Genomic DNA, 15,264 nt, shown 5'->3' with positions numbered 1-15,264 from the left:
GTCAAGATCTACAGTTTGGACTACTGGGAATACAACATGCAATACTTGGATTACTTAATATGTCTATGCATCTTATTTGGGGGTAAGTTTGTCGTTATTGCAATTAGTTAATTCTGACTTATTTATGACTTAGTTATAACTTAGTTATGTGATCTTTATTGGCCACTCAAGTGGAAATTCATCTTTGGCTTCACATAAATACACACTTATAAACTTAAAGAATCTCCCAGACATACATACACCCAAAAAGCTCATATTTCATGGACGACACATAAGATAAACATAATACATGAGTAAGTGGACCTGAAATAATAAACGGGATGAAAGAACATTAAAGTTAAATATAAGTCGTAAAGACAGCAGCAGTCACTAAAATCTTTTTTTTTTTTCGGATGACAGAGGATGGAAAAATATTATGTGTCTTTCTTTTTCTTTCTAATTCCTTCTTTCTCTTATTTAATGCATGTTTTTCTATAGGGACATGTGTGGACAGCCTGAAGAAACTACCTCATGTGATCAAATATGAAACAATTACACCTCAAAAACTATATCAACTATCTCAAACAAGTACAGAACAACAGGTATGCCTGCATACACTCCCTCACATTTATTCAAAGTTTTCTAATCTTTAATTTACTTTAAATATTTGTCTGTATTCCAATATTTTCCATTATGCCCCCCTTGTTTCTTTGTATGTCATGTTTGCAGAAAAACCCTCCAATAGTCACATTCTCACTGGCCATAGATGGGCTGAACAGGACTCTCCACTTGGAAAGAAACATGTAGGTTACATGACATGAGAAATAGTCATCAAACTGGCCTTAATTTGTTTTAAAAGCTCCCATCCCATAGCGATTATATGTAATCGTCCACATTTGTTTCCATTGTAGACATCTTATTGGGGGAAATTTCTCTGTCGTGCATTATTCTGACCAAGGTACTGAAGAAACAACCAAACCAGATTATAAGGTAATAATGTCTAAATCTATCGATCTTTACATCTTATTATAATTGCTGTTTGTACAGTGTATCATCAGGCTTTTATTTACCCATAGTGTTTGTGACTGTTTAAAGCAGACACCATGGCATCTGCCTTATTAATAAATAGGCAGAAAAGTATCTACACTGATTAATAAAATATGATCAAGATAAAACCACATAACAAATGTTAGATGTGTAACCATGCTTTGGGTGTGTGGGGCAGGATATCCTGGAGGTGTAACTTTTAACCTTTCATAAAGTTTTGTTAGAATACACCCATCAGGTCTTCCTGTACACCTATTTAGGCTCTTAAATTATAGTTATATAATTATAAAGTTATATTGCACTAATGTGTAATACGTTTAAAGTTATTTAATTGTGCTGTTCTATCCAACGGCAGTCTCTGTGAGTAGCATCAATATAGGTTTGTCAACCGCACAAGGCTGTACGTTATGATGACACATTACAACAGCACCTAAATGACTCTTGGTTGTTCCCCATGCTAAGGCAGGCCAATCCATACGCAGACTTTAGTAGCAAAACTTGTAATACTATTAATTTAAATTCTACACAATTGATTGAAGGATATATATTTGGCATTGTCTCAGTGTCTCTTATTGACCCTACCCCAGGATCACTGCTACTACCATGGGCACATTGTGGAGGTGGAGGACTCCTCTGCCAGTATTGAACTCTGCTCAGGAATAAAGTGAGTTAAGCGTTCCCGAAGTGTCTTATGTTCAGGGGAAATCCACTTTTGAGCAGAATCCCTGGTTTACTGTATGAAGGAAGAGCACAGAAAACCTCTGATTAGGACCATTAGGTCTGTGTTTGACCATCCCTGAAGATCTGTAACCCAATCACATGCTCATGTTACCAAGGCAATGGCACTGAGACCAGGCACATATGGCTTATGACAAGGACTACTGTAATAAACCAAAAAACTAAAATCCCTCCCCATTATTGTGAACAGGGTTACAGATAGGATAGAACCATAAGGAAAAAGAAGATACTTTCATTTTTCATCAAATTGAATGAGAACTGTATGTACTTTTTACGATTTAGCAATTCAGACGAAACTTAGTGAATACCGATAAGGTCATTAAGGGGCCGGTGGGAATAAGGAATCAAGCTAAAGGAAACCTACAGCTTGGTAGTAGACGTTGGAGATCGAACCCAGTTCCTTTCGCCTGGGAGACCTTACACCCCACCCACCCACTAAACGGACATCTCTGTCTGACCTCCAGTGTTCTCTCTCTGCTGCCACAGGGGGTATGTGCGCATCGAGGACCAGTCGTACCTCATTGAACCCCTCGCAGAGGAAGGTTTGACAGACCAGCAGGAAGGCACCGAAGAAGTGGTGGGGCTTCACGCCGTTTACAACTCCAGACACCTGAGATGGAAGAGAAGCTCCTGCGCCCATGACAACGAGGAAATCGTCTTTGACCATGGGTCCCTCCCCTCTGGACTGTTTCATCTCAGTAAACCGGTAAATTTAAAATGGTGGCCAATCGAAACATAGGTTTATGCCAAGACTCAATGAAGACAGATATTGAGATGTATTGCAGGTTTTATTGTTTCAGTGTGCTTGTTTAAAGATGATGGAACTATCTTTCCTTTTCAGCTGTATTGCAATATTTATCACACTCTTACTCAACACTTACTCAACACTTGTTGCGTAATATTGTTATTTCAAAAGGCTTTTTTCTGGGCAGCTTTTGTTTGGGCTACTGCAGTTCCTAACCCTCCATTTCATATTGTATTATAACCACTGGCATATTATAATAAATTAAATACAGATCATGAAAACTAAACATAAACAACCATACATGTGCAACTTTCATTTTATTATTTAGAAAAGCTCTCAGCAGATGAAGTTCCAGATCAGCAAAACAAGAACAGTGGAGATGGTTCTAGTGGTGGACAATGCAGAGGTAGTGGTCGCTTTTCCTAACAACTATTACTGCAATTACAACTGGTTACCCTCAATATTCATTCACATTTTGCTTTGTATTTCTAGTACAAGAAGTACGGCAGCAGGAAATCTGTGGCAGCAAGGATGCTGGCAGTGGTGAACCACGTGGACAAGGTACCAGCTGGGGGAGAGCAGGGCAGTCAGGCCCAGACTGTATAAGGGGCTTTTGTTGTTAAGTAAGGGATCATGTATAGAACGCCGGTCATTATCGGGAAAATAAGTCCCGACAGGGTGAACCGGACATCGACGAGAAGCGGAGGTGTCTTGCTTCACCCTGAAGGGGCTTATTTTCGATAATGACCGGCGACGTTCTATACATTATCCCGCTTATTATACAGCTACTTGCCAAAACGAAAAAAATAACTTCACACAGTGTGTCTTTTTACAATTCATTTGTTAACAGCATTCATAGTGTTGATCAGCAGAGAAATAGTCTGCCAAAGACATTGAAGTAAGCGACGCAACCGAGTACGCTGGGGTTGATAAGTTACCGGACTACTTGCGGAGTGATACGAAAGACAGCAAAAAATCCACTTTCCTTGACAGCGGTCAAGGAAAGTGTTATATATGCTTAGCAACAGTCATTTTTGAAAAATAATTCACCACCGGAAGTCGGGAAGGCCCATGCAAGTGAACGGAGCATTCCACAGCATTGAGAAGAGCTGTGTAATAACAGTTATTAATCCACAGCGTCTGACAGTAAATTCAGAAACAGGGTTAGGCATATGGATAGACTTGAACTACGAGCAAACCAAAGAAAAGTGGTGAAAAATGTTTAAGGGAAGCTGAATGAGAATCGTTGCTATTTATGAGATTCTTTTATCAGAAGCAGCTAACAGTGGATTCAGATACTTGTCATTCAGGAGTTTTGGGCATCTTTCTCAAGGATTCCTCTCTGTAGACTGCAGCACTCTGGAAATTAAACCCAGTCCCTTTTGGCCAGGAAGTCAAACATCCCATGTCATCCTACCCAGTGCCCCATGCTTATGATCCAAACTCCTTAACGTGGACAGAAGATTCTTCAGTGCTCGCTCTGAAATGTACTTCTATGGTCTGCAGATGTATCGTAGCCTGGGTATCCGCGTGATGCTTGTGGGTCTGGAGATCTGGACCTACACAGACCAGATAGAGGTCAACCCCGATCCCAACATCACACTGATACTCTTCAGGAACTGGCGCCAGCAGAAGCTGTTGCCCAAGACCAAGCATGATAATGCACAGTTCATCACGTAAGACATATTCATCTGTGAATGTGACATAGATATGATTCATCTGTACATTTTGAAACATGTCCCCTCTCTGATTGGTCCAGGAATGTGGATTTCATCGGCAATACCGTAGGCCTGGCGTACACTGGTGAAATATGTACCGGGAACTCTGTGGCAATCAACGAGGTAGAGAACCGTCGTTTCAACACATAGAAGCAGAAAGTAGAGCCAGGCCACATCATCTAACGTTCCCAACTGAAGGGAAATATATAAAGGACTCATCCGAGGGTCAGACTAAAAGGAACGTGCTGAACCCTTTGTTTGGTTGGCTTTCTGTTCCAGGATCATAATGATAACGCCATCGGGGTGGCGACCACCCTGGCCCACGAGATGGGTCACAACCTGGGCTTGTCTCATGATATTCCAGGCTGCGTCTGCCGGTCCTCCCAGCCCAAGAGCGGCTGCATCATGGCCTCGTCACACGGGTAGGGAGATCACCTGCCTTCTCAAAGCACTCAGCACCACACCGAGACGCCACAAGTTACTCCATCCTCAGTTGCTTCTCCAGTTAGTCACGGTGGCAATAACACAAGACAATTTACAGTTATAACAGACTATAGTTTGTCATCTAGAGTACTAGATACATGGTATTTAATACCATGTTTTTTTTTTAAATAACTTGTATGCATGTTTCTATCACCCTCAAAAGCAAAATAAGGCAGATTTATACAGACAACACTGTATGTGTTAGTTAGTGTGTGAGTCGGGTCTATGGTCTCTTCTTCCTGCAGGTCAATCTACCCAGAGGTGTTTAGCGAATGCAGCATGGACCAGCTAGCCCAGTTCTTGGAGCAAAAGGACCCTGCTTGTATACTGGATACACCCTCTACTGACCGCATCTTTGGAGGCCCCGTGTGTGGAAATGCCTTTGTGGAGCCTGGAGAAGAATGTGATTGTGGCACTGTGACGGTACGTCCATGGGGTGCATACTACTACTTAGTAATTTACGACATATTCCTCCCAAAACACCCTAGCCAGTGCACTACCCTTCTTGTCACAGATACAACCACACAAACACACACACACACACACACACACACACACACACACACACACACACAGGATTCTCCATCTCTCCAATTCACTTATTTTTAGTCTCTCTCTGGAAATCTGTCTTTCAGGAATGTAAGAATCCATGCTGCAATGCCACCACATGCAAACTCAACGCAGGGTCCAAATGTGCGGAGGGAGAGTGCTGCAGTAATTGCCAGGTAATGAACATGCATGCTTGTGCACACACACACACACACACACACACACACACACACACACACACACACATCATGGTTCCCTTCCCAAAGCCGGGTCCCATAACGTTGTTCTCTTTCCCCTCTGGCTCACTGCAGCTGAAGCAGACAGGCACCAGGTGTAGAGGGCAGGCCACAGAGTGTGACATGGCAGAACACTGCACTGGCTTCTCAGCCTCCTGCCCCAAGGATGCCTACACCCAAAACGGCCGGCCCTGTAACCGGGGGAGTGGCTACTGCCTCAACGGACAGTGTCCCTCTCGGGAGCAACACTGCAAGAGACTTTGGGGCCCAGGTAGGATTTAGGACTGATTAGAGGTCTTTACTTAACATCAATTTGTTTGGTACATTACACGGTTGACCGATTGCACATGACTTGGATGCCTGCGATCACAGCACTTATCATTATTATTTACTTATTATTGTAGATGCTCGGGAAGCATCGACGACTTGCTACAGGGTTGCTCGGAAGTATGTACTAATTTCCAAAGAATTCAGATGCACATCACTAGCACTCAATAGGCAATATTAGTGGTACGCTATATGGGGAGATAAAACTGTGGATTTCTGCTTGCAGGGATCCAATGTGTGGGACGCTGATGTGCTCAGGGGGCTGGAAATTCCCCCTCACTTCCTCAAGAACCTCTTACCCTCTGCCCAATGGGGAGCAGTGTTACGAGGCGTCCATAGATCCTAAGGACAGCTTCCCAGCCGATTTCGTTAAGATTCCTACTGGGACCAAATGTGGAAGCAACATGGTATGCAGCACAATGCTCTTCCAGTACGCCCATTCAGAGAACAACACTGAATCCTATTGTATTACAAAACCAAGTAGGACCAACAGGGTTGTGTGTGTCAAGTGTGTGTAACCAGGTCTCGCGTCTGTATCTCAGGTCTGCTACAAACAGAGTTGTCAAAACAAGAAGGACATAGAGAGTGTTTACGGATCGGAGGACTGCTCGGATAAGTGCAACAACCGCGGGGTACGGCAAACGTCTCACTCCGTGTTAATGGTATTCATCTCACTGTAGCACTGTTCCAGATAGTAGGAGTGACCGACGTGTGAACTCTTACACAGGTGTGCAACCACGAGAGGGAGTGCCACTGTGAACCCGGTTGGGCCGCGCCCTACTGTGATGTGAAGCTCACAGAAGGGTCTACAGGTACCGCATCTACTAACTGCTATGTCCTAACTGTGCCGTACTCATCTCTGCTTTAACGAGCACAGACATTAATGAGCAGATAGGAGTTAGGCATCTTGCTCGTGGATGCCTAAAGTTAGACTTTGAACCGTGAACCAAAATATATATAACCGTATAAATATGCTATACCGAACCACTCTTTACTCTTTGGTACCTTTCTCTACTGAAGACATTATGCATATAAGTAATGTACTGTAACAAATTACAAGACTGGACAGTATGCTTTGTTTTGTTTGTGTCTTGTTTATGACCTCAGGGAAATGTTTGTGGTTGCCTGTTTTTTGTCTGCACATACCGACTATCAATAGCTGCATAGTTCTGTGTGTGTCACACGCTGCTTTGTATCTTGAGATATGTATTTAACGATTTCCATTGCTCACTGCACGCTTTAAAACCCTTTTGTGTGTGTGTTCATGCAGGGATGAAACCTCCTGTTGCTCTTGCTTTGTCATTGGCAACAGTGCTGGTTCTTCTGTTCGTTGGGATCTTCGGAGGTTTGCTGTGGCGCAAGAAGAGGAATGGCTCCAAAAAGAGGTGCTCAAATGTCCCCTTGCTACGCTCTGTTCCAATGCTGTCTTCTTTTCCAACATTTACAAATGCAACAGATTATACACTAACTTGCAAGTGTAACCCATCTCTGATAATGGCGTATGTGTGTGTTTCCACGCAGACCTCGCCACACCTCTACTGGAGAGGTCAACCCAGTGTTTCAGTCAGGACAGGGCAGCCCTCGTCCCAGGCCCCTGTTGATCGGCCAGCCCAAGTTTGTGACGTCTACGGCTTCTCAAGTCTGCCAACCGGCGACTCGGCCTCCCAGCGGAAAAATATTACCCAGTAGACAGGCCCCAGAGGTGAGAACCACTACCAGTTTGTTTGCACGATCAGGTTAGAAAAAGGTGATCTAGTGATTAGAAAGACGATCCTTCAAGAGAGTCTCAGTGTCCCTGAGCAGGCAGTAGAAGCTTCAAGGCAATGAACTACAGTCCACTAACAGTAGTGCTACAGTGTGAGGCCCTGTGAGTAATTCCTCTGGATTCTGAGCAAGCAGAATCAATCAAATGAATCATCTTGCCGTTACATTTTAAATCAATGACACCTCTTCTAGTAAAAATGGTTTCCCATTGTCTTTAGAACAGTTCAGTTAGAAATTGCAAACGTGGTATTAGATAAAGAGGACAATTACAATTGACATCAACTCTGTCTCTACCCAGCCACCCAAGAAGGTGGCCTTTGTGCCTCAACAGCCTGGGATCCAACAGGTAACCTGCTGCCACACACTCTGTCTTCATGTGTTCTGGTTTCTGTTTGTTGAAGCTGACTGACAGTTCTTCCTTTCATTTAGATGGTAAAGCTTTCAACAAGGGTCCCAAGCCAGGATATTGATTTAAAGGTGAAAATAAAATGTGAAAATATCAATGGCAAATGTTCTGCTTTTTGTATTTATTTGTTTGTTGATGATTTACTAATTTCAATACATTTTATCTTTCTAAATGTGTTGATTCAATAATGTATTAATGAATATTAATTCACATTGTCCATAGAACAAGCCGCCCCCACCAGCCAGACCTCTACCACCACTTCAAAGCAAAACAGTACGGTTATCACACACATTGACAAAGACACACATACACACACACACACATGCACACAATCACAATATTGTATATTAAGTGTTAATCTCTCTACCTTTGAAGGTCGCAAAACCAAAGCCCCCAGTACCTCCCACCAAGCCCTCGGGTTCACCGTCTCCATGGACACAAAATCAACTGGTATGTATTGAAAGTGGATTATTTTCAATGGTTCCTTGGTAAATCTGAATTGAAAACGCAAGATCTGCATAATTTAAGAACCCTCAACAATAAAGAAATTCCTTGTGTGAGTTAGTCAGCAAGTAGCTCTGGTTACAAATACAATTAAAATGGTGTGTGTGTGTGTGTGTGTGTGTGTGTGTGTGTGTGTGTGTGTGTGTGTGTACGTGCGTGCGTGCATGTGTGTGTGTGTGTGTGTGTGTGTGTGTGTGTGTGTGTGTGTGTGTCTGTCCGTGTGTGTTTGTGTGTTTGATTTGTGTGTGCATTTGTTATCTATCTGTGTGTGTGTGTGTGTGTGTGTGTGTCTCTGTGTGTGCATGCATGTGTGTGTGCGTGTGCGTGTGCGTGTGTGTGTGTGTGTGCACGTGTGTGTGTGTGTGTGTGTGTGTGTGTGTGTGCATGTGTGCGTGTGCGTGTGTGTGTGCGTGTGTGCGTGTGTGTGTGTGTGTGTATATCTTCTTCTTGACAGCCTGCCGCCAGAGCTGCTCTGAAGCCCCCTACCCAGCTGAGATGATTGTCAGAGTGGTTGCATTCCTCCATCATGAGGAGTCCTGTCTCAGTGCTTTTTACGTTTGACTCATCCAGCACCATGGGTCTTGCTCACTCCTTCTCTGGTTCACATTGGACCCGGTTTATGGGAACCGCTCAGCGGGAACGATCTTAACCTCGGTTCATTGTGGCGATGGTGATTTTCAAATTCCTAAGGTGTTTGTGTGTGTTTTCTTTCAAAGGCGATGTTCAGAAGGAATACAGAATCTTTAATGTGATTTCCGGTCAAACCGGACATGAGGATGGGGGTGGAATGAGATTTAATCACTCAGAGGTGGATTGGTTAATTCTAAATAGGTCAAGGAACAATTGTGTTATGATTGGTTGACTCAGAACATTTCAAACCGTAAAAACTGGATCATGCTAAATAGATGATTAGGGGTAAACAGCAAAGTAAACATTTATTTAAGGTTATTTCTAAGGCTGTCAATCATTTATCTGTCTTGCTTCCTCTATGACTGCATTGAGTGTACTTGGGATTTATGTAACGTCATGTTTAACAGAATCTTTTTTTGAACAGTCTTTTTTCTATTAATGTTTTTTCTATTTCACCCTTTTTGGTGATTTTTGATTAAAGAGATACATTTTTTTAAGTTGACAATGCCATGCACTATAACCAGATGGTTTTGCTGGAAGTTATTTTGATGAAATTTGGTAGATTTTGTTTTACTTTTTATATGACATGGATGCAATACGTTTCCAACATTACGATGAAAAGGTATGGTTATGCTTTAAAGCCTGTTATGATATGTATGTATTATTTATGTTTAAAATGCAACTATATCTGGTTGATTGGGAAAGGGAATAAAATTGAAAAATGTGAATTTTAAACTCGTTTGGACTTCATTATCTAACTCGATTATGGTCACTGAATCATTTCCTGTGTCTTTTCGTGGTGCCTCGGTTGCGTAGCAACGGATATCAACAGACTAGTGGAGTGGATAGCAGCGGGCTAACTTGCGCACATATAGTCGAAGCATCTGAAACGCACCCAATGTCGTGATTTCGTTATGGATCACGAGTTAAGTGAAGAGCAATTGCAAGATTTGTACGCATGGATAGACAAAATACCCCTGTCAAGACCAAAAAAGCACATTACACGTGACTTCAGCGATGGAGGTAGCCTTTGACTTTACTCTAAATGAGGGGGAGTGGGGACGATGCAGCTGCTGCCCCTACAATAAAATGACTGTTAACTAAAATACTGTAGTTTGGGAGCATTTTGGAGACTTTGGACCACTTCACTAAAGTCGTTTTTCTTCACTGAACACTCTTTAGTGATGGCTGCCGAGGTTGTAAAGCATTTCTTCCCGAAGATGGTTGAGCTGCACAACTACAGCCCTGCAAACTCCAACCAGCAGAAGATGAGTAACTGGAGCATTCTTAACAGGCATGGGATGGGTGACATGAGGCGCATGAGTTTTGTCTTACTGGTTCTTTCTGGGGCTGGTGAACATAGCCATAGCTTTTGGAGTATAGGCCTCAGGGGAGACTTCAATTATAATTGAGGTCATAAACTGTGGCCTCAGAGGCGGCCGAAAGATGTTTTGTTGTTTAGGTGATCTATCATATCTCCATCCATAAGCCATGATCTGTGTATGCATCCATCCCACAAAAATAAATAAAATCAATTATTAGAAAAAATAATTATAAATTGTATTATTATTATTATTATGCATTATTTCTTTAAAAAACACAAGGACCGAAATAAACAATAAAGTGCTGGCAGGCAGGAGGAATCAAAGACAGACAGAGACAGAGCAGATGGGCTTAACACTGAGTAGGCCAATGGGTTTTGGTGAGATATTTAAAAGCAGTGTCCAAAATAGTATCACATCAACTTAAAGTTAGCATTGCAGTACAGCCTGAAAAACTCCCTAAGAAACGTTGAATGGAGCCAAGTAGAAATGTCATCAGCAACACTGGAAGAATTGGATTGTACTTTCTGCATCTTGCCATTGTAAGTGATGGTGTCAAAGGTCCTCACAGTTTTATGTGAGAACCCATTTATTACACTCCCTCTTGTTCTCTCCCTTGTCACGGCCCACAGCCAACCTGAGATTTATAGTGAGTCTGTGTTGTGTACTTTTGTTCTGGTCAAACCAGAACCCTCCTTTATGGTTCTGAGTCGGGGGAACTGAATGCAACATTCCCAATTCAGTTCCCACACCTAGCCAGTGTTTAGAACCAAGATGGCCACTAGGTGAATAAGGCCCAACACCACAAGTAGTATCCCATTCTGAGCCATGTATTTCCCATTCCAAACAAACAAAAAACAACTCTGAACAACCTACATTCTCCCTCTCCTTCTGTGTGTCTAGGAAGGTGTTTTCCAAGCTCGACTTTGACGTCAGCGAGGAGAGGATCAAGAAGATAGCGCTAAGGACTGCAGGAGTGATAGAGCCACTTCTGTTCTCCCTCAGAGAGAAGATGGACCTCAAACTGGAGCAAATCACGGAAAACACCTTGGTGTGTGTGTGTGTGTGTGTGTGTGTGTGTGTGTGTGTGTGTGTGTGTGTGTGTGTGTGTGTGTGTGTGTGTGTGTGTGTGTGTGTGTGTGTGTGTGTGCGGGCGTGTTGGTGTGTGTGGGAGGTGCGCCACATATGATAATCAAGCCTTTCATCTGATTCTCAGGAACCGGAGTACTACAACATCAAGAACCAAGGGACACTTCCAGCAGGTAGCATGTTTTCCTTTAATATTTAACCAATTCAAGTCTGCAGTCTGCATGGATCATACTGACCTACCATATATCCACCACTGTTTGTTCACACGTCTGTGACCCTTGTCCATTCAGTTGGTGAAGTAACAGTGTGTTGTGGAATCGCTGTGTTCTGCAGTGGTGGAACAGTAGGGTGGAACTCTCCTGTAATCAAGCCAGTGTGGGAAATGTATAATATAACGGCCACTGTAAGGAAAACCTTATGACCCTCAGATATCAAAGTATTTTTTGCAGCCTTTAACAACAACATGGTGGATGGTTTACTGCTTATCAGCCTGACCTGAAGTTATCAGTTAAACAGGCAGTTCCAGGGATGACACTGGCCACACACACATGGCTGGCATGCATATACGCCCACACACACACACACACACACACACACACACACACACATACACACACACACAGACACACACACACACACACACACACACACACACACACACACACACACACACACACACACACACGCACACACACACACAGAAGCAATGCACACCCTCACACAGACACAAACATAGAAGCATTCCACACACAAACACACACACACAAGCTAACACAGGAAGGGGAGCCAGTCTCCCTTATGTTTCCCCACACCTCATCTGTCCACCAGGGCCCTCCTCTCACGTTGACCTCGGGGTGGCTCCTCACCCCTCCCTGCCCTCACCTCCAGCCCACACCAACCCCTGTCCACTCCCTTCCGTAGCAGCGATGACTCGCTCTTTCTCAGACACAAAGCCCTGGTCCTCTTCTTGCGGCTCCCCCATCACCAGCACCCCCGACCAGACCAGACACATCAAGGCCCTCTGTCGCTCCTTCCCCTCCTGGTCCTGCTCTGTTCTTCCTCTGCCCTCCCCTAATCATGACTGGATGCGTCGGCTCTTACTCATCCCCCTTCACCCCCCGTGACCTGGCCTGGTTGTTTGGTTTGGTGGTTTTTCTATAGTACATGTCAAAGGAGAGTGCTCCTCTGGTACCCCCAGAGCGGGGAGCGGTGGGTGGCCCAGCCGTCCTGGTGTGCTCAGATTGGTCATGTTCCAACTGTTGCGAGACGGGCCGGTTTCCCGGATTCAGTAACAGGGTCTTCTTCTGATTCTTTGTCTCCTGTGCTCGTCAGAAACACATGTGCTTGAGGCCCTCATTCAGGCTCAGATGAAAGCCGTGGACGGCAGGAAAAGAAACCAAATGTTTCCAGTGAATGGCAGGTATTTACTCAACAGAATCCCAGCACGTCAAAAGAGAACCACTAGCCTCGCTAACGTCAATCATTGTGGCTTTTTGTTGCTCGACAGTAAACCACCGGCCCTGGAGCACGACGTCACAGAGATGGACCCTGCGCTCCGTCTAATGCTACAAGAGAAGGAGAGGGCTGTGATGACGCTGCAGGAGACTGTGGAGGTATACTCACAGGCATTGCACACACACACACACACACACAGACATACACACACACACACACACACACACACACACACACACACATAAGCTAGATTCCCTCATCAGCTGCGGATGTAATATTCAAAGACATACAAGCTCTACTCATCCACTGGTTCAATCCAAGGATGTAAACTCTCTCCCCTTCTTTGTGTTCTGTACACAAATCGTGGTCTGAGAAAGTTTAAGACTAGACACATTTTAAAGTTTGGAGATGACTCGCTCAGAGTTGGCCTGCAGAAGGGGGAGAACCAAGTTCATGGGCCGGCCAATAGTGGCTTTGTGTCATGGTGTAACAAGTCTTTTCTTGAGCTGAATGTGTCAAATACCAAGGAAATTATTTTAGGTTCCGCTTTCAGGTTAAGTGCTGAGGCAATTTCCAAGCAAGTACATCAATGTCTGTATCTCTAAAGAAAAGATAATTGTTTTAATGTCTGCACAAAAAAAAGATGACTGTTCTAGAGAATTTAATCATCTTGTCGGACAGAATCTGACCAATAGGAATGGCTTGGTTGGCGTGTGAGGGGCCAACAAAGGTTTTTGGGTGAACCAAGCACTGCTCTTTGACCTTTTGTGATCGGCAGGCCGTAATGATGGCCCATGCCATGCTGGAGTGTACTGACCACCCCTGCACAGAAAGTTTGAGCGTCTACCTGAAGATATAGGGTTCCAACTGTATCTTCTATCTTCAAGTAGATGATCTAGTGTTTGAACTCTAAGGACTAAAAAAATGCATAGAACTCTTTTGTTTGCACTGCATTTGAAGACTGATATGCATTCATGATGGATTGAATGTGTTTGTAATACCTGTAATACCCTACAACCAAATCTCCTGTGGTGGGATAATAGCGTTTTACCTGACCTGACCTGACGAGCACACGCACACTAGAACAGCGTACAGCCTATACTAAAAATATACTACTGCTGACGTTGGAATCTGCAAATAGACTTGGTTCTAATTTTATGGTTAGTCTGTGCCTTGTGATATTTCGACTGTTAAAAGGGACAAAATGTTTGGGTTTGTGTGTGTGTGTCATCTGCTGCGTTTGCAACGGTCAAGGAGTGAGACGTGGTGAAACTGATTGATGTACAAAAAGATTCTGCAATGCAAGTTGCACTCAGCTGTGAGATCATATCATTTCATCAAGTTGCTCAGCCTTCCTGTAAACTAAATATATGTCCCTTGTAGTGTGTGTGTGTGTGTGCGCAATGCGGATGTGCAACTTGTTTCATGAGCTGTGGTCTATGACTCATTGAGTGTTGAGCGGACGTGACTCTTGCCTCCTCAGAGGATGAGACGTCCATGTGTGGAAACCAGGGGGAAGCTTCAGCTGTAGATGTCAGCAGCGCTATTAGAGCACCTCACAAAATGCTGAGACTATTCCTATTTCCCTTTTTGTCTTTTTGTGTGGTGTGCCTGTATGTTTGTTTGTGAGTGTGTTTACCTGTGTGTCTGCCTACCTGCCTGTGTGTGTGTGTGTCTGTCTGTCTGTCTTTGTGCCTATGAATGTGTGTCTTTACCTGTGTGTGCCTCTGTGTGTCCCCCTGTGTGTGTGTGTGTGTGTGTGTGTGTGTGTGTGTGTGCGTGTGTGTGTGCTAGATCCTGCAGATGAAGGTGAACAGGTTGGAGCACCTGGTCCACCTGAAGGACATGCGCATCGAGGATCTGACCCGGCATCTGGACACGTACAAGGCCCAGGCCAAACACAGCAGACCCTGAGAAACCACAGCCTGACGTGTGCCAAAGGAAAGGGCCTACCTATAGCATGGCTATTATGGCTTAGAGAAGTCGATCTACATAAATGTATAAAACAAAACACGTGTGACTCCTGCATGGCGATCGGTACATATGTTATCTTAAAGAAGAGTTATAAAGGATTATGCTGCATCATTGTCGTACTTCCTAACTGAAGCAGGCCTACGTGTTGTTATGAGTGGCTGTATTTGACGTTCAGCTACTTACGCAGCTAAAATTAGTACAGTTTTCAACACGTTGGTGAATAACAAGTTAAGCTAAAAAACGTAAAAGAAAGAGTAAAACACAACCTTTTCATGATATACCTAATTTTGTGATTTAT

The 15,264-nt window shown here is 43.8% G+C and overlaps 2 protein-coding genes across 2 annotated transcripts; both read left to right on the top strand.

Annotated features, from left to right (window-relative positions):
* On the top strand, positions 1 to 9,833 carry adam8a (ADAM metallopeptidase domain 8a). The gene is made up of 25 exons (XM_084471034.1): positions 1 to 82; positions 478 to 581; positions 709 to 782; positions 891 to 969; positions 1,614 to 1,690; positions 2,251 to 2,470; positions 2,838 to 2,915; positions 3,002 to 3,070; positions 4,016 to 4,185; positions 4,269 to 4,350; positions 4,507 to 4,649; positions 4,956 to 5,133; positions 5,346 to 5,435; positions 5,571 to 5,766; positions 5,900 to 5,942; positions 6,049 to 6,229; positions 6,365 to 6,454; positions 6,550 to 6,634; positions 7,093 to 7,207; positions 7,344 to 7,524; positions 7,885 to 7,932; positions 8,016 to 8,063; positions 8,215 to 8,265; positions 8,368 to 8,442; positions 8,951 to 9,833. Exons 1-25 carry the CDS (start codon positions 37 to 39, stop codon positions 8,993 to 8,995), a joined length of 2,568 nt encoding a protein of 855 aa, XP_084327160.1. The 5' UTR covers positions 1 to 36; the 3' UTR covers positions 8,996 to 9,833.
* A 207-nt stretch (positions 9,834 to 10,040) lies between these two features.
* On the top strand, positions 10,041 to 14,906 carry spef1 (sperm flagellar 1; the record flags this gene model as incomplete). The annotated part of the gene is made up of 7 exons (XM_084470742.1): positions 10,041 to 10,149; positions 10,309 to 10,420; positions 11,352 to 11,499; positions 11,665 to 11,710; positions 12,870 to 12,957; positions 13,045 to 13,150; positions 14,787 to 14,906. The coding sequence occupies 7 exons, from the start codon at positions 10,041 to 10,043 to the stop codon at positions 14,904 to 14,906; spliced, it is 729 nt and encodes a 242-aa protein (XP_084326868.1).
* Between the last annotated feature and the right edge of the window lie 358 nt (positions 14,907 to 15,264).

The sequence above is a fragment of the Micromesistius poutassou genome (genome assembly GCF_964030765.1).
Source record: "Micromesistius poutassou genome assembly, chromosome: 7".
NCBI lineage: Eukaryota > Metazoa > Chordata > Actinopteri > Gadiformes > Gadidae > Micromesistius > Micromesistius poutassou.
The sequence above is the reverse complement of the archived record's forward strand: the minus strand, read 5'-3'. Positions and strand labels throughout refer to the sequence as shown.

What these genes read in the sequence shown, in the direction of transcription:
- adam8a (XM_084471034.1), top strand. Translation starts at nt 37, where the DNA reads ATGCAATACTTGGATTACTTAATATGTCTATGCATCTTATTTGGGG. An exon ending in GAACTCTGCTCAGGAATAAA is followed by an intron (nt 1,691 to 2,250) that starts GTGAGTTAAGCG and finishes CTGCTGCCACAG; the next exon opens with GGGGTATGTGCGCATCGAGG. An exon ending in CATGGACACAAAATCAACTG is followed by an intron (nt 8,443 to 8,950) that starts GTATGTATTGAA and finishes TCTTCTTGACAG; the next exon opens with CCTGCCGCCAGAGCTGCTCT.